The sequence below is a fragment of the Rana temporaria genome, chromosome 5, assembly GCF_905171775.1.
Source record: "Rana temporaria chromosome 5, aRanTem1.1, whole genome shotgun sequence".
Classification (NCBI taxonomy): domain Eukaryota; kingdom Metazoa; phylum Chordata; class Amphibia; order Anura; family Ranidae; genus Rana; species Rana temporaria.
In genome coordinates, this window is record NC_053493.1 from 168167220 (window position 1) to 168187393 (window position 20174).

The following is a 20174-nucleotide window of genomic DNA, read 5'->3' on the forward strand; positions in this document are numbered from 1 at the left end:
GTTATTATTTTAAAAACCAGTGTTGACAGATGTCTTTCTGTTTTCATCTACACATTTATATACTTAGAAGGTGGCACAGGAATGAATATTTAGATGTGGTCACAGTGCATTTATTGCAGCATGACTGAGCTTTTCAAATGTATAATATATATAATTTCACTAAAATTTGAATGTTTCTCTTTATACCTTTGCTTGATCACTAGTGAGGTGATTGTATCCGTATTCGTGCACTTGCGACAGAGACAATTGAGTACTATCCATAATACTTTTTTTCTTTGCACTAACATATCCTTTTCAGGACAAGCTTTCGGTGTCTGTCCCCTTTTTCAAGGTCCCAGCAGTACTGATTCACAAAACTTTTAGCAGAATGTTAAAAAAACAACACAATCCCTGAGGAAAGGAAAAAAAAATGCTGGGACCTTGAAGACAGGGACATACCCTGAAAGCTTGTTTTAATAAAATTGTATGTTAGTGCAAATAAAAAAAGTATTCACGAACAGTACTCAATTGTCTTTAATCACGATAAATTTAATATTTAACAACTTCAAGCACAGGACATCATATGACGTCTTTGACTTTGAGTGGGGATATCTGAATGATGCCTGCAGATACAGGCATCATTCAGATATCATCTTTTACAGCCGGCAATTCTGTGCACGTAAGAACAATCATAGGGGTAGTTCAGCCACTGGATCATTCTTACAGGTGGCAGGAGGGGACATCCCCCTCCGCTGCCTTCTGGTGTTTCTAAAGGCTCGCCCGTGCGATCGGTAAGCTGGACAAAGAATCCGCCACCGCCAGACGTGGATCATTGAGATTTCCGGTAACCAGATGGTCCTCAGTCATCTCTATGACCTTCGGTGGCCCGGCCGCGACATTATGACGTCACATCCGGCCGGCAGAAGTAAACAAAGCCGAGAACTCGGCTGGAAAGAAAGAGATTGTTATTTAAAAAATGTTATCTCGATCTTTCCAGCCTGGAGGGGAGATCTGGGGTCTTATAGACCCCAGATCTCTCCATTGAGAGGACCTGTCACGCACCATTCCTATTACAAGGGATGTTTGCATTCCTTGTAATAGGAATAAAAGTGATAAAAAAAATGTAAAGAAAAAGTGCAAAAATAAAAGAACTGAAATTAATAAAACAATAAAAAAACAAATAATTTAAAGTGCCCTGTCCTTGCGTGCTCGCGCACAGAAGCGAACGCACACGAAAGTTGCGCCCGTATATGTAAACAGCGTTTAAATCACACATAAGAGGTATTACTGCATGCGATAGAGCGAGAGCAACAATTCTAGCATTAGACCTCCTCTGTAACTCTAAACTTGTAACCTGTAAAAAAAATTAAAGCGCCACCTTTGAAGATTTTTAAATACCAAAGTTTGGCGCCATTCCACAAGTGTGCGCAATTTTAAAGCGTGACATGTTGGGTATCTATTTACTCAGCGTAACATCATCATTCAAAATATACAACAAAATGAGCTAAGTTTACTGTTTTTTTTTTTTTAATTCATAAAACTGTTGCGCAAATACTGTGTGACATAAAAAGTTCCAACGACCACCATTTTATTTCCTAGGGTCTCTGCTAAAAAAACATATATATAATGTTTGATTTTTACACGTAGGGGATGAGTGCCAGAATAGGCCCGGTATGGAAGTGGTTTATTATTTATTAGTCATGCTTTTTGTTGCATTGTTTAGGCTCAGACGTGTAAAGTGTCTGCATTTGATTTTTATTAGGAATGGCTAAAAGATTAATTCATAGTATGAAAATGTAACTCACAACATAGCAAAGCACGGCCATAATGGTATGCAGAGCTGCACCAGATTTTGCACTCTGTAGTTTTAGTAAATCAACACCAATGTGACCAAGTCTTGCCAAATTTCCCATACATATACCAACTTTCTAAAAGTTTCTATTTGAATAAACATGGGCATGCCAGTGACTTAACAATGACTGAGTTGGCATTAGACTGCTCAGACACCAATTGCTGTCACATTGGAGATGGTGGGGTGTGGTTACTCTCCCTATACCTCAAAGGCCAGAGTATGTTGTACATTTTATTATTACATATGGGTTAATTTACTAAAGGCAAATAGACTGTGCACTTTGGAATGTGCCGTTGCACTCTGCAAGTGCAGTTGCTCCAGAGCTTAGTAAATGTGGTAAAGGTTCACTTTTCAAAGAATACCCAATCACATGCAAAGAAAATAGAAAACAGCATTTTTCCTTGCACATGATTGGATGATAGAAATCAGTAAAGCTTCTGCTTATTTACTAAGCTTTGAAGCAACTGCACTTTGTAGAGTGCACAGTCTCTTTGCCTTTAGTAAATCAACCCCATAGTTTATAAGGTTGAAGAAAAAAGACACAGGTCCATCCAGTTTAACCCATGTATGTTATTTTTATTCTCTAACAATTTCCATAGCCTTTGTATATTCTGCATCCTGAGGAAGATATCTAAATGTTTTTTGAAGTTATCAACGCTCTCCGCTAGTAACATTTTGATAAGTTAGTTAAATAGGAACTGAACTCTGGAAGCTGTGCAAAAAAAATATGGGCAGAGGGCAACGGACAAGACACCAGTATTGCATGTGACTTCCTGTAGCTGACCTTTTTCCCATTATGGACTTACCATACCATACTGTGGGGTTGATTTACTAAACCTGGAGAGTGCAAAATCTGGTGCAGCAGTGCATGGTAGCCACTCAGTTCCTAACGTCAGCTTGTTCAATTAAGCTTTGACAAAGAAAACTGAAAGCCAATTGGTTTCTATGTAGAGCTGCACCAGATTTTGTACTCTCATGTTTTAGTAAATCAACCCGTGTCTCTGTGTGGAGGTGGTCTTCTGAGTAGAGGCAAAGACATGTCAAGCCTCCAGCAAGGAAAACAGTGAAGCCTCGTACACACGACCGAGGAACTCGGCGGGCGAAACACATAGTTTTCCTCGTCGAGTTCCCTGTTAGGCTGTCGAGGAACTTGACAAGCCAATTTTCTCCATTTCCGTCAAGAAAATAGAGAACATGCTCTCTTTTTGGCTCGTCGAGTTTCTCGACAGTTTCCTCGACGAAAATGTACACACTACCGGTTTCCTCAGCAAAAAAATATCTCCCAGCAAGTTTCTTGCTGGTTTTTGCCGAGAAACTCGGTCGTGTGTACGAGGCCTGACAGTGAGCGGTGGATTAGTGAGATTACCAGCTCTCACTCCACATCTCCTGAGACAGTCAGAAACAGAGGTGCTTTAGATCTCACACAACAGATATATAGCTATGACGCTGTAGATACAGAAGTGCCTAGGCACACTCACATACCAGGAAGTGCACTGCTATGTTTCAGAAGAAATTCAAGGCAAAGGGTAGATTTTTTTCAGGGGACTGCTTAGGCACGAATAACATTTCTAAATTTGTTCTCTATAACAAAGCAAATCTTACATTTTTTCGGTTCAGGTCAACTTTTAAGACTGTCACCTATGATGCAAACAATTTAGCACCTATTTCTCACCAAATACTCATTTACATACCTCCCAACTTTTTGAGATGGGAATGAGGGACACCTATCAGAAAAAGTTTGCAGGCATAGGACACACCCCTTGCCACACCCACTTAAAGGAGAATTGTACAAAAAAACAAGATTGGTTAAACCCAGTAGTGTTTTTTTTTTTTTTTACCACTACTTTTCCTTCATATTGGCTTCTGGAATTTACAAATGCAACAATTTAGAAATCAGATGAAAGGTTTAGTGCTGAAAAACACTTTTTGATAGATAAAAAATGCATTTTATATACATCTGTATAGATCAGAGCAAAATGAGGGACAAATGAGGGGAAAAGAGGGACAGAGGGATATTCCTTGAAATCAGGGACAGTCCCTCGAAATCAGGGACAGTTGGGAGCTATGCTCATTTACTTTAAATCAGGTTTTATCTACTTGTATATGAAAAATACAAATAGATAATTCAGTGTGTTTCATACACTAAAATATTTAAAAATAACTCAGTGCTGTATGGTTCATGATCCGAAAGATCTTCAATGTTGTTTCAATTTCTTTAAAAAGGCAAAGTGTCCAGAAATAATTTGTCAATTACAGGAGGTGGTGGTACCAAATCTTCCAGCTTCAAGTAGAATATACGTTGAAGTCCCAATGTACAAAGAGCACGCAGATCTGTTAGAACACTTAATACTGTTGCAGTATCTAGTTGTTGTCCTTTGTTTTGAATATTTAAAGCTATGTGATCTTTTAAACAACACATTATTTTGTTGTGTAGTTCATTCACCTTCTTTGGTTCTTTCAGGCCATGTCGTTCTACAGAAAAAAAAATTTGTATTAATTAGATCTTTTTTTTACATTATTCTAAATACGTATACCATGAAAATTGAGAAAAGCGACTTACAAACTGCACAAACTGTGCATAACAAAGTATTTTCCTTTTGTTTTGGTCTATGCATGTACAGTTCTAGACATTCATATGACTACATTCACACTAAATAATATCAAGCGTATTTAACACTAACCAACTCAAAGCAAATATTTACCGCATTTGCCGGCGTATAAGGCGACTGGGCGTATAAGACGAGTCCCTAATTTTCCAGCTAAAAGGTTGGTTTTGGTATATACTCGCCATATAAGACGACCCCCTTCCGACCTACCTCACTGTGCTCATTGCATACCTCACTGTGCCCATTGCATACCTCACTGTGCTCATTGCATACCTCACTGTGCTCATTGCATACCTCACTGTGCTCATTGCATACCTCACTGTGCCCATTGCCTACCTCACTGTGCCAATCTCCATACCTTATCCCTGTATGCAGAGTCAGACTTTGGGTCGTCCATTGTTCAAAAGCCAAGCCTCCTCCTCGTCCTGTTCCATGATAGGCGGAACACTCAGTTACCCAGCAGAGCCTGTGTTCAGTGTTCTGCCTATCATGGAATTCCTCTTGTCCTCGGGCGAGAGGACCTCCGTGATAGGTGGAACACCGAACACAGGCTCTACTGGCAAACCGAGTGTTCCGCCTATAACGGAACAGGACGAGTAGGAGGCGCAGCTTTTGAACAATGGACGCCCGCAGTCTGACTCTGCATACAGGTAGCGGCGTATAAGACGACCCCTGACTTTTGGGGATATTTTTAAGTACAAAAGGTCGTCTTATATGTCGTAAAATACGGTAAATAAAAAATCACTCGGAAATGTATTGATTTAAAATACCACAACTGTAACTGTTAAGATCTACAGTATTGTCTCATTAACTTACTATATTTACTTTCACAAACATCAGAATTGTCAGCATTCACAATAAAGCAGCCAGCATTTAGAGAGACAAAAAATATACTGTATAGTGCACCAAAGAACATACTATGAAGCAGAACCACTTCATACTGATGTCACAAGCAAGCTGCATTTTGCATTTGCTCATCAACTGCCATCAATACAGGTCCCAAAGATTTGCCGAGCCCAAACACACCTTTTGATGATACATGTCCAAAGGAGATGGGACACTACTTACTAAGTTGTAGCACCACTCAGTGTTTATTTCAATTTGTTTTATTTTAATTAATTGAACTACCGGTAGTTAAACAAAAACATATATATTTTTTTAAATATGCCCAGTCGATCAGTACAACCTCCCTGCTCATACATGGATCAAATTTGGTCGGTTCTGCAGCGACCGGCTGAATTTCAATCCATGTATGGCCACCCTAATTCAGTAATTCTATAGCACAGTTAAAAAGACAGTCTTTAAAAAGTTGCAGGATTACAGAAAATGGGTTCTAACAGCATTTTACTTTGCACGACTAAGTTGAGGAAGTTTGATTTCTGAGTTTGTTGAGCAGTAAAAGTAGTATTTTTTGTCCTTTTCATAGTATTGCTTAACACTATGTGGTACTGCAACTTTTTGCTTGGGATTTAGAATCCATTGTGATGCGATCCAGTTTTTCTTACAATCACACACCCTTGAGTCTTATTCTCCCAATGTTGTCTATATACATACACACACACATATATACAGTGAGGAAAATAAGTATTTGAACACCCTGCTATTTTGCAAGTTCTCCCACTTGGAAATCATGGAGGGGTCTGAAATTGTTATCGTAGGTGCATGTCCACTGTGAGAGACATAATCAAAAAAAAAAATCCAGAAATCACAATGTATGATTTTTTTAACTATTTATTTGTATGATACAGCTGCAAATAAGTATTTGAACACCTGAGAAAATCAATGTTAATATTTGGTACAGTAGCCTTTGTTTGCAATTACAGAGGTCAAACGTTTCTTGTAGTTTTTCACCAGGTTTGCACACACTGGAGGAGGGATTTTGGCCCACTCCTCCACACAGATCTTCTCTAGATCAGTCAGGTTTCTGGGCTGTCGCTGAGAAACACGGAGTTTGAGCTCCCTCCAAAGATTCTCTATTGGGTTTAGGTCTGGAGACTGGCTAGGCCACGCCAGAACCTTGATATGCTTCTTACAGAGCCACTCCTTGGTTATCCTGGCTGTGTGCTTCGGGTCATTGTCATGTTGGAAGACCCAGCCTCAACCCATCTTCAAAGCTCTAACTGAGGGAAGGAGGTTGTTGCCCAAAATCTCGCAATACATGGCCCTGGTCATCCTCTCCTTAATACAGTGCAGTCGCCCTGTCCCATGTGCAGAAAAACACCCCCAAAGCATGATGCTACCACCCCCATGCTTCACAGTAGGGATGGTGTTCTTGGGATGGTACTCATCATTCTTCTTCCTCCAAACACGGTTAGTGGAATTATGACCAAAAAGTTCTATTTTGGTCTCATCTGACCACATGACTTTCTCCCATGACTCCTCTGGATCATCCAAATGGTCATTGGCAAACTTAAGACGGGCCTTGACATGTGCTGGTTTAAGCAGGGGAACCTTCCGTGCCATGCATGATTTCAAACCATGACGTCTTAGTGTATTACCAACAGTAACCTTGGAAACGGTGGTCCCAGCTCTTTTCAGGTCATTGACCAGCTCCTCCCGTGTAGTCCTGGGCTGATTTCTCACCTTTCTTAGGATCATTGAGACCCCACGAGGTGAGATTTTGCATGGAGCCCCAGTCCGAGGGAGATTGACAGTCATGTTTAGCTTCTTCCATTTTCTAATGCTCCAACAGTGGACCTTTTTTCACCAAGCTGCTTGGCAATTTCCCCGTAGCCCTTTCCAGCCTTGTGGAGGTGTACACATTTGTCTCTAGTGTCTTTGGATTCTTACTGATTGTATGGGGTGGACATGTGTCTTTATGCAGCTAATGACCTCAAACAGGTGCATCTAATTTAGGATAATAAATGGAGTGGAGGTGGACATTTTAAAGGCAGACTAACAGGTCTTTGAGGGTCAGAATTCTAGCTGATAGACAGGTGTTCAAATACTTATTTGCAGCTGTATCATACAAATAAATAGTTAAAAAATCATAAATTGTGATTTCTGGAATTTTTTTTTTTTGATTATGTCTCTCACAGTGGACATGCACCTACGATGACAATTTCAGACCCCTCCATGATTTCCAAGTTTGAGAACTTGCAAAATAGCAGGGTGTTCAAATACTTATTTTCCTCACTATATATATATATATATATATATATATATATATGGCAACAAAAGTGAGTACACCCCTAAGTGAAAATGTCCAAATTGGGCTCAGTGTAAATTTTTGGCTCAGTGTAAATTTTTGGTGTGGCCACCATTATTTTCCAGTACTGCCTTAACCCTCTTGGGCATTGAGTTCACCAGAGCTTCACAGAATACCACTGGAGTCCTCTTCCACTCCTCCATGACAAAATCACAGAGCTGGTGGATGTTAGAGACCTTGCGCCCCTCCACCGTCTGTTTGAGAATGTCATACAGATGATGCTCAATATGGTTTAGGTCTGGAGACATGCTTGGCCAGTCCATCATCTTTACCATCAGTTGTTTAGCAAAGCTGTGGTCATCTTGGAGGTGTGTTTCGGATCGTTATCATGTTGGAAAACTGCCCCCAACCCAGTCTCATAAGGGAGGGGATCATGTTCTGCTTCAGTATGTTACAGTACATGCTGGCATTCATGGTTCCCTCAATCAACTGTAGCTCCCCAGTGCCGGCAGGACTCATGAAGCCCCAGACCATGACACTCAACACAATTTGGACATTTTTACTTAAGGGTGAACTCACCTTTGTTGCCAGCGGTTTAGACATAAATGGCTGTGTGTTGACTTATTTTGAGGGGACAGCAAATTTACCTTGTTATACAAGCTGTACACTCACTACATTGTAGCAAAGTGTACATACAGTATAAAGCATTTTTATACAGATGAATGAGAATGGCCTACTTCTTTTTCAAACAGGCTGTCTCTCAATAAAACTTCAGATGAAGCCATCTCTGTCTTATACTCTTGTGAGTGTAAATTTCAGTGATAGGCATAGATAAAATCATCCTAACCTTCCTCCCAATTACACATTTGGATTTTTTTCTTGGGTAGCAGCTAACTTTATCAGTTGGTATCAGTAGTTACTTGCTCCCACTTCCTCAATCCTTACTAGGCATGGATGACGTTAGCCCTTGTTCCATCCCCAGCCTCCTGGGATACATGTCACACATTCAAGGAGGCTTCATGACATGTTCCCCTAGTTAGTAGACCTTACACATTTGCAGTATGGGACTAGCTGTAAGTAATCAGAAAGTCACAGTTTACTCCTAAATCCAAGATGGTGGTGTGGGAACATAAATATGAGTAAAAACTCTGGGTTCTAGGAGGACAGTGCTGGACTTCTTGCGTTGGTAAATATGTGTTTTTTAAAAGCTAATAGCTACAAACAAGGCTGACAACCTCACAGGACTAAACATACATTGAACGGAAATACACATGACGAATACACAAGACGCCCTCCTGGCATCCAGACTTCGTCAACTAGACCCAACCCAAATCTACTCTGTCTTACTGACAGTACGTTAACATGTTACTTGGCAGATATAGTGTCAGAATTCGCTATTCGCCTATTTTCCTTATATGCCTCTTCTGACTCTTTCTCACCAATGGTAGCTGATACACTGCTTTCCCAGATTAAACTCCCTTGTGTACATTGATCCTTTACAGAAACATTGGAAGAGCCCATAAACTGAGTACTGACACTCCTGCTCGCCCCCTCCCCCCTCAAGAGGCTTTTTCCACACCAGGAAGAAAGCCTTGCATTATGGTGTTGAGTTACAGACAGAAGAACAGGAAGTGAGGATTTCTCAGAAGAAATAAGGACATTTAAAAGCAAAATCGAAGGATGAGGTAAGTGAAGGAGGACTGCACTAAGGTAAAGGAAGATATTTAGAGAAAAAATTTTTTCCTTTACAACCCCTTTAAAGTGCAGAGTTTTTATCAAGACCCCAATTGGTAAATAGAGCAGTTGCTGTTCTCCATTTGTATTTTCATGCTCTCTCTATCTCCAGAGCAACCAACTCCAATTTCTATAAATCCACTCCAGCAGTTAGCACTTTCTTTCTGCACCTTTATAAACGGAGCTGGTAAATCGACGTTTAGGAGCAGTTGGGATTTTTTTTTTATCTCTCTCCAATGTTATCTTATCAGTACATGTACACAGGGTTGTTTATAGGCACCTTCAGGCATATCAGGTCATAGTTTCTTTTAGGTGTTCTGGTAGCCTCTATATCGGAGGCACTCAAGTATGCAAATTTTTTCCAGCTTCTGAGGTTGAGATATTCCTCCACCCCTTCCCAAAACTCAATAGTGGCCTCACCTAGTACGGCCACCTTTTACGGTGATGGGCCTGGTCAGTCCATTTTGACATGAAAGCAAAGGTCCCTTTTACTGCAAGCTATTTTATAGGTTCCTACCTGAAAAATTAAGTAATAAGTGCAAATATGCATAGTTTTAAAAAATATGGTAAAGAGAGATAACAAAACCTTTTTTTTATCTTTCTAGTGTTTTTTTTTCCAAATTCTAGATAACAAATTTCGACAACATTGTGTAGTTGTTTTGTGCCAAAGATGAAACATGAAGCGATCTGGAATTTTCTTTGCTTCTCAGCTTGTCGTGAGTCCTCAATTACTATGGCAACCATTATTTATTCAGTGAATTCACGTAAAGATCAATATAGCCTGCCAGACATGTCAGCACTGCCACTGAAATCCCGCAAGGAATTAACTCACCCTTCAGTGAGAACACAACTATTTGGTCATCTATACAAAATGAATGTTTAATTTAACTATAGCAGTAACAGCTTGGCATTAAATGTAATTTTACTACCCTACTTACTAATGTAAATATGATATAAAAAAATAAATAATAATTATATATATATATATATATATATATATAGATATATAGATATAGATAGTGTGTGTATATATATATATATATATATATATATATATATATATATATATATATATATACACATACATATATAATATATATATATATATATATATATATACACACACACACACACTGTATAGCTCTGTGTGTGTGTATATATATATATATATATATATATATTATATACACACACAGTATCTCACAAAAGGGAGTACACCCCTCACATTTTTGGAAATATTTTATTATATCTTTTCATGTGACAACACTGAAGAAATTACACTTTGCTACCAACTCAACACACAGCCATTAATGTCTAAACCGCTGGCAACAAAAGTGAGTACATTCCTAAGTGAAAATGTCCAAATTGGGCCCAATTAGCCTATCATGTGACTCATTAGTGTTACAAGGTCTTAAGAGTAAATAGGGAGGAGGTGTGTTAAATTTCTCTCTCACTCCCTCATACTGGTCACTGAAAGTTCAACATGGCACCTCATGGCAAAGAACTCTCTGAGGATCTGGAAAAAAAAAAGAATTGTTGCTCTATATAAAGATGGCCTAGGCTATAAGAAGACTGCCAAGACCCTAAAACTGAGCTGCAGCAAGGTGGCCAAGACCATACAGCAGTTTAACAGGGCAGGTTCCACTGAGAACAGGCCTCGCCATGGTCGATCAAAGAAGTTGAGTGCACGTGCTCAGTGTCATATACAGAGGTTGTCTTTGGGAAATACACGTATGAGTGGTACCAGCTTTGCTGCAGAGGTTAAAGGTTGGGGGGTCAGCCTGTCTGTGCTCAGCCCATACGCTGCACACTGCATCAAGTTGGTCTGCATGGCTGTGCCAGAAGGAAGCATCTTCTAAAGATGATGCATGAGAACATTATTGGAACCATGTCCTGTGGTCTGATGAGACCAAGATAAACTTATTTGGTTCAGATGGTGTCAACCAGGTGAGGAGTACAAAGACAAGTGTGTCTTTCCTACATTCAAGCATGGTGGTGGGAGTGTCATGGTCTGGTGCTGCCGGCACTGGGAAGCACAGTTCATTGAGGGAACATGAATACCAACATGTACTGTGATATACTGAAGCAGAGCATGATCCCCTTCCTTCGGAGACTGAGTATTCCAACATGATAACGACCCCAAACACACCTCCAAGGCGATCACTGCCTTGCTAAAGAAGCTGAGGGCAAAGGTGATGGACTGGCTAAGCATGTCTCCAGACCTAAACCCTATTGAGCATCTGTGGTGCATCCTCCAATGGAAGGTGGAGGACCGCAAGTTCTCTAACATCCACCAGCTCTGTGATGTCATCGTGGAGGGGTAGAAGAGGACTCCAGTGGCAACCTGTGAAGGTCTGGTGAACTCCATGCCCAAGAGGCAGTTCTGGAAAATAATGGCAGCCACACAAAATATTGACACTTTGGGCCCAATTTGTACATTTTCACTTAGGGGTGTACTCCCTTTTGTTGCCAACGATATAGACATTAATGACTGTGTGTTGAGTTATTTTGAGGGGACAGCAAATGTACACTATTATACAAGCTGTACACTCACTACTTTACATTGTAGCAAAGTGTCATTTCTTCAGTAGTGTCACATGAAAAGATATAATAAAATATTTACAAAAATGTGAGGGGTGTACTCACTTTTGTATGATACTGTATATGTATATAGTATGTTTAAATATATAAAATGTGTAAAGTTGGGAAGGTATGCAGTTTGACCTCAAAAACCTAAAATGCGTTATCCTAGCCCCCACCTCCACCAAACACACAATGCACGCCTCTATACTCTCTGGAAAGAGGATAGATTCAATTGATCAAATATCAAAAGGACAAGAGACCGGAAAGGCTGGGATTTGAGCACACTATGGGGTGTATTTACTAAAGTCAAACAGACTGTGCACTTTGGAAGTTACAGTTGCTCCAGAGCTTAGTAAATTAGGGGAAATTCTGCTGACTTCCATCATTCAATTATGTGTATGCAAAAATGCTGTTTTTACTTTCCTTGCACGTTTCATCTCATTTACTAAGCTTTGGAATAACTGAACCTGCAAAGCGCACAGTCTATTTGACTTTAGCAACTTCACTCTTAGATTTCCTACCCACAAATAATCAGCAATCAGAACTAAAAAGATCTAGCCTCAAGAAGATCTTAGGTATCCATGTACATCTTAAAAAGCTAGTCTTTGTAAAATAAGTTAAGAAGTTACTGTGTGCAGAGCAGCAGTGCTATGAAAAACTGATTTTACTTAGCCATAAAGTAAAAAGCGAAAGGAAACTCGTGTCCCGTGATCATGCATTTTTTTTAAAGACTGTTTTGCTCCTGTGCATGTAAAGAATTACTGAATTAGGGAAGCCATAAATGGATCAAAATTCAGCCGAGACTGGACGAATTACAAACCATTTATGGGCAAGCTGGTTATACAGAAGTCTATCGACTTCTATACAACCAGACTGTCTGAGTTTTCCCAAACAATCAGCGCCACCAGGTATAGCTGGCAGCACTGATCCTTGTATGAAGTCTCCCCACTATCAGAACACAAAAGCACAGCGGGAATAATTTCCACATCCACATAGAATGTGTGCATGGGGGAATGAGGTCAAACGTTAAAAAAGTATGGTCAGCCTTACTGCATTCTTACAGGCTCCCTAAGCTAACACACTAGGACAGAGTCAAACAAATGTTGAGAAATCTTAACAAATATCTAACATAAAACACTGGGGTTGATTTACTAAGACTGGAGAATGCAAAATCTGGTGCAGCTGTGCATAGAAAGCAATCAGCTTCCAGGTTCTTTTGTCGAAGTACAATAGAATAAGCTGAAGTTAGAAGCTAATTGGCTACCATGCACGGCTGCACCAGATTTTGCACTCTCCAGTTTTAGTAAATCAACTCCACTGCTATCAGATTTAGCCCAGGTTTATGCTGCTGCGGGTTAGAAATCGTGCGAGTTCAGCTGAACTTGACAGACATCTGTGCGGGTTCATGCACCGATGTCTATTCAAATTATCCAAACTACTTTTGGGAATCGGTGGCAGCAATTGTTTTCATGATCACTTGCTCTAGATTCCTTGATAAAAGTTTCCTATGTTAGCAAGGAAGTTTTATTGAGTTTAGTGAATTTGTTATAATTCCAATTCTGCTGGTAATACATTCAGCCCAGAGATCCAGAAGTTACAATGTTGGACTTATGTTACTAAAGCACACATCTGAAGCACAGCCTGAACGGCTTTTTTAAAGCAGAGCTCCACCCTAAAGTGGAACTCCCGCTGATCGGAACCCTCCCCCCCTCCGGTGTCACATTTGACACCTTTCAGGGGGGAGGGGGGGGTGCAGATACCTGTCAAAAGACAGGTATTTGCACCCACTTCCGGCCACACAGTCTCGGGCAGACTGCGGGCATGATGTGACCTCCCCCCCCCATTGTGTTCTGGGAACACTCGGCTCCCAGTACACAGCGGGAGCCAATCGGCAGGTGTATCGCGACTCGCGCATGCGCCGTAGGGAACCGGGCAGTGAAGCCGGAGCGCTTCACTTCCTGGTTTCCTCACCGAGGATGGCGGGGGGGACGACGACAGCAGGGTGACGAGCGATCGCTTGTCCTCTGCTGCGGACGGCACTGGACTCCAGGATAGGTAAGTGTCCTTATATTAAAAGTCAGCAGCTGCAGTATTTGTAGCTGCTGGCTTTTATTATTTTTTTTTTCAGCTGACATCTGCTTTAAATCACGATTCCTGGGTTTTTTATTTATTACATGTATTGCTATAACTTAGGCAATTTATGCAACACTTTACATATATTTTCATTCACACCAGTCCCTGCCCTCAAGGTCCCTACCTCCTATGCAGACATACACATACTAGGGTCAATTTGGACAGCAGCCAATTATCCTACAATTGTGAGCAAAAAAATAAGCGAAAGCTGATGCCGCGCTGGAGGTAAGAGATAGAAATTAGCTGCCAGCACAGAAAAAGTCACAGACTCCACAAGTAATAGTATATATAAATAGTGCAGCGCTAAACAGACAAATGATTTAAACTTGGAAAAATGAATACCTCAAAGAAATGGGATTTTAAGGGCAATGAAAATAATATACAAAAAAGTATAGGTAAGTATAGAAAAATATAATATTTAATTTACTTTACAAAAAAGTTATGCAAAAGGTTTTACAATTGTAACAATCGCTGTAACAAATAGGTTTGCATAATGTGTGGACCATGCAGATCCTGAATAAAAACATATACAAAAAATGACAGTACATAAATGCAGAAGATGAATGATGTATTGAACCTCGAAAACCCAATAGGGGTCAAGGGAAAATGCAGAAGACTGTTTTATTTCGACACGTTTCGACTAGTGAGTTTACACTCGATGTCTTCATCAGGAAAAATAAAACAGTGTTCCTGCAATTAAGAACAAATAGACAAATAATATATGTACTTGGTACAGATGATCAAAGCACGATACAAGGTCATACATTGAATAATCTGAAAAATAGTTTTTACAAAAATGCAAAAAAAAATAATCATCACCAAAAGAAGAACTTACAGGTGCATGCGTCTGTCATCTAAAAGAAAAGAGATCCATCCCCCTCCTCCAAAAGGACCCGGCTTCGTCTCCCTCCACACATGGGTGGACGTCCGCAGCAAGGAAAGCTCAGAGTGAATAAACAAAAGTTCATTCTAAACACATGCCTGATCTTCCAATTCATGGTAAGTTCCTGTCCATTGTGTTTCTTGCAGTGCAATTATTTATCTTTTTTGCCTTATATGAACCTTTATATTTGGGAGGTATTTTTTGGCTATTTTTTAGCTTTTCCTTTTTCCATCTTTTAGGTCATTTGGCATATACTCTGCAATTCTGCATAAAAATATCTTCCTGGGATAAACTTCTTGGAAATTTATTTTTCTTATGGCATGTGTTTAGAATGAATTTTTGTTTATTCACTCTGAGCTTTCCTTGCTGCGGACGTCCACCCATGTGTGGAGGGAGACCAAGCCGGGTCCTTTTGGAGGAGGGGGATGGATCTCTTTTCTTTTAGATGACAGACGCATGCACCTGTAAGTTCTTCTTTTGGTGATGATTATTTATTTTTTTTGCATTTTTGTAAAAACTATTTTTCAGATTATTCAATGTATGACCTTGTATCGTGCTTTGATCATCTGTACCAAGTACATATATTATTTGTCTGTTTGTTCTTAATTGCAGGAACACTGTTTTCTTTTTCCTGATGAAGACATCGAGTGTAAACTCACTAGTCGAAACGCGTCGAAATAAACCAGTCTTCTGCATTTTCCCTTGACCCCTATTGGGTTTTCGAGGTTCAATACATGATTCATCTTCTGCATTTATGTACTGTCATTTTTTGTATATGTTTTTATTCAAGATCTGCATGGTCCACACATTATGCAAACCTATTTGTTACAGCGATTTTTACAATTGTAAAACCTTTTGCATAACTTTTTTATAAAGTAAATAAAATATTATATTTTTCTATACTTACCTATACTTTTTTGTATATTATTTTCATTGCCCTTAAAATCCCATTTCTTTGAGGTATTCATTTTTCTATATACTCGGGATGGTGGCAATGCTCATGTCAGTTTGTTGGGAGTAAACCTTTTTCAATGATTTAAACTTGCGTGTGATTTTAGAAAATTCTTAAAGGAAAGTTTCAATCACATATGACATGCAGAAGTTAAAAATGTCCTGTACTAAGTGGTAAACACAGAATCCTCAGCCGTGCTCTGTGTAACAAAACACACGTCAGGTGAAAGAATGGTAATGATCCTTAAACCAAAGAGAATCCTGCTCCACACCCAGTGTAAGATAGTACAGTCTGCTTACCACCTAGATATGACCACTAGATTATACAGTAGGTGGTCCGGCTGAGCATAGGGAAAATAGGTCTTCCCAAAACCTTTAAATGCTCTCTCCAATCCCTACGCTCACACGTAACTCATAAATAAGAGAAAAAAACGCTTCTATAGTGCAGTATATCAAACACAAATTTAATGATAGAAATTTATGATTGCACTTACAGGAATCTCCAGATAAAATCAGCATGTAATAAAATCCAATGTATAAACGAAAAGTTGCAGCGTTCCTACGGGCTTCACTTCCAGGCTTACTTGTGTAACAACCAATCAGAAGGAATAGCATGATGACGTCACCATCGTAAGACCCACCCTATGCGTTTCATTACATCGTCTGGGGATAGGCCAGTTGACCACGCATGTCGATAATATAGAGCCATAGTGCCATCTTAACTGCTTGCCATTCATTGTCCATAATCATTTAAATGAAGCAGCAGCGGCATTTTAACTGCTGGCCACTCATTGTCCATAATCATTTAAATGAAGCAGCAGCGGCATTTTAACTGCTGGCCACTCATTACCCATGTCAGTTTAATACAATGGGAAGGGAGGTCTAAAGGACCCGCATATAAAACATATGATACAAAAATGTTATCATCCAGCAGGGATAAATATTAATTACAAGAAATAAAAATAATATATTTCCCTGGAAGGAAGCCAAAACACAAGAACAGCACTTATAAAACAGCCAAAATACCATAAAAGAAGAGGATTTCTAAGCTTTATTGATGAAACAATGTATGTCCCAGTCAACATTTAAGCCAAAAAGAACGTAAGATTCCATATCCAGCAGGTCTGGAGTCTAGAAATGGATCCAATCATATTGGTCCCTCTCCAATGGGGTACCACCTTATCTAATGCAATAAAACCAGTACCCACTGGATTCCTGTCATGATATTTCACATAATGCTCAGCCAGGCGCACATGTAATGCCTGTTTAATACGGCCAATACAGTATATTGCTTAGAGCATGGACACTGAATCATGTAGGCAACATACTCTGTTGAACATGTAATAAAAGATTTGACATAAGATGCCCCCCCCCCCCCCCGTAAATGAATCTGACAAATGCTATACTTTCTACAGGGATAAAAGCAATTTGTGGACTGAAAACAGGAAACTATTTTGGGGGATCAATGATATTAAGAGCAATTCTGTGTCGCAGGGATGGAGCACCCTTAAACACCAAGACTGGATGATCAGGGAGTACCAGGCCAAGCACCTTATCATTTTTAAGGACACCCCAATGCCTGTTAAGAATCTTTTTGATAGAAACATGCTGATTGGAAAAACCTGAAATCATAGACCATCCAATTCTTTTGTCATCTGACCTCCTGGTAGTCCCTCTTTCTTTATGTAGCATAGTCTGCCTATCCATGTCCCCTACCATAATAATTGTATCATTGATCTTGTTCACAGAATATCCCTTCTCTAGGAATCTGGACTTCAAATTATTGGCCTGCTGATAATAGTCCACAGTATCCATACAATTGCACCTAATACATTGAAACTGGCCCTTTGGAACTGCATTAAGCCAAGACTCATGATGGCAACTAGACTAAGGGATATAAGCATTACGACCCGTTTCCTTGAAATAAGTGGTGGTAATTATATGGCCGTCTCTCATCATGATATTCAAATCTAGAAAGTGTATCTGGGAATTGCTGGCCTCATACTGCAGGGAAATACCCTCATAATTTTGATTTAAACTCACAAAGAAGCCTCAAGGGAAAGTCCCCATCTCAAAGGAGGAGGACATCATCAGAGGCGTAACTCTCTCAACAGATTATGCCAAATACCTCTTTTTCCCAGTAGGCCATAAACAAATTGGCTAGGCCCAGAGCAAATTTAATGCCCATAGCCACTCCACGGCTTTGTAAATAAAAACTACCTCCAAACCAAAAATAATTATGGCCAGTTGCAAAAACGAGCAAATCCATAATAAAATCTTTTTGTGCCTAAACTGCCTCCCACCCCATGTATTCATACCCCTTGAAATTTTCCACATTTTGTAATGTTACAATCAAAAATGTAAATGTATTTTATTGGAATTTTCTGTGATAGACTAACACAAAGTGACACATAATTGTGAAGTGGAAGGAAAATTATAAATGGTTTTCAAAATGTGTTACAAGTAAATATCTGAAAAGTGTGGTGTGCATATGTATTCAGCCCCCTTTACTCTGATACTCCTCTGTTCCCAGCACTTATGCAGCTGAGAACAGAGGGAATGTGATCATTTATGAAAAAGGGGAAAAAGGTGTTTATAATGTTTTTTTATATCTACACAAAAAATGTTCATTTTACAAAGTGATCATATACAATCATTTAAAGTGGTTGTAAACCTCAGACATGAAATATGAACAAAGCATATCCCTCTATAATGTGTACATGTATCAATTAGGAGCATTAAGTGTAATTTCTGTCTTCCTCCTTCCTCTGCTATCAGCATGAATTACATATGACAATTTTTTCCTGACATCAAGAGAAAAAAGGTGACAGGGTAGAAAGCTCCAGCTGATTGACAGCCTCAACTCTATTCCTGGGAGTGTGAAGGGGGGTGTGTCCCTTCCCTCCAATCAGCTCTCAAAGCTCTCCTCACTGAGCTTAGCAGAGTGTAACTTCAGCTCTCCGCCCCCTGCTCTTTGGAAGCTCTAACAAGCTGTATAAATGCTGGATTTTGAATGGATGTGGAGAAGAAAAGACAGCAGAAAAACAGGTACAACTTATATAGGAGGCTTTGATTAATATCTGTGTATCAACTGAGGCCAGTCATTTCACTGGGTATATGAAAGGTTTTACAACCACTTTAAAATACTTTCAAGTGTACCCAAATCGATCCATTGATCAACATGCGTACAACAAGCCTATTGGATTATTTGCATGCTATCACTATAGGCAGCTACTGTACTGGAGCTTTCCCGACCGGCAGAACACAAAGACTACTGCTAGTGGCTACTAGCAGTAGTCTTTGTGTTCTGCCGGCTGGGAAAGCTCCACAATATCACTGTGGGAGGAACTCAAGCTATTTTCTTTACTTTTATTCATGGCAGAAGGAAAAATAATGTAATCACCTATGGCTTGCCTACAAATTAAATGGGCTTTAACTGCTTCCTGCCTGCACCATTGTAAAATGAACATAAAAAACCCAGTGCTGATTGAAAGAAAGCTCTATTTATGTGAAAAACATTATAAAAATGTTATATGGGTACAGTGTTGCATGACCGCGTGTTGCAGTCCTGGTCTCAACAACCCTAGATTCCTGGAATTGAAACTGGTTGAGAGGTCACAGGCACAACACTTTCTCACCAAGGGACATTGGAGAAATAGACAGCAAATCTTGGATGACCCTGCCCTGAGAGGGCTCTCTTTCTGGCAAAAGGTACAGTTGTCCCACTACATTCGCTCTTTACCCTCTATGACCGCTTTTGGGAGGCAGTTGACTCCCTTTGAGATACTATGCCTGGACCAGTCCCCTTTGAGACATCCAATCTCTCTAATATACTAAATTCTAGTATATCCGCCCCCGGACTATAGGCCTCCCTATGTTACCAGGTGGGAGCGGGAACTGGGTTTACAACCTACGGAGAAACAAGTAGACCGGATCTATTTGTGCAAGTCCTCTATTTGTGCAAAACACCAGGAGACGGATATAAACTCCTGTCCCATTGGTACTACACTCCGGAAAGAAAGGCCTAAACGAGAAATTTTCCAAACCATGGTTCCACTGGCACGAATTCTACTACTCTGAGGAGAATGGACAGCTAGTGGCTTGGTCCCCCTGAAGGGAGTCGACTCTGACTGACTAATCCCCCCTTTTTTTTCTTCCTCTCTTCTTCCTTGTCCTCTTTCTCCCCTTCCCCATGCTCCCTGTTTAATTTCCTTTTTCTTTTTCTGATCTGTCTATATTGTCAGCACAAGAGTGCTGGGCCTTTTAGAACCGGTCACCAAAGGGCTCGAATTTCTAACTCAAACA

The 20174-nt window shown here is 39.9% G+C and overlaps 1 protein-coding gene across 1 annotated transcript in view; it reads right to left on the minus strand.

Moving 5' to 3' along the window:
* Positions 1-3834: 3834 nt before the first annotated feature.
* The window catches only part of NR4A3 (nuclear receptor subfamily 4 group A member 3), a 109696-nt gene continuing 93356 nt past the window's right edge, over positions 3835-20174 (minus strand). The window contains exon 9 of the mRNA XM_040353346.1: positions 3835-4303. Within this exon, the coding sequence (XP_040209280.1) occupies positions 4047-4303 (257 nt within the window). The 3' untranslated portion in view covers positions 3835-4046. The remainder of the gene's footprint in view (positions 4304-20174) is intronic.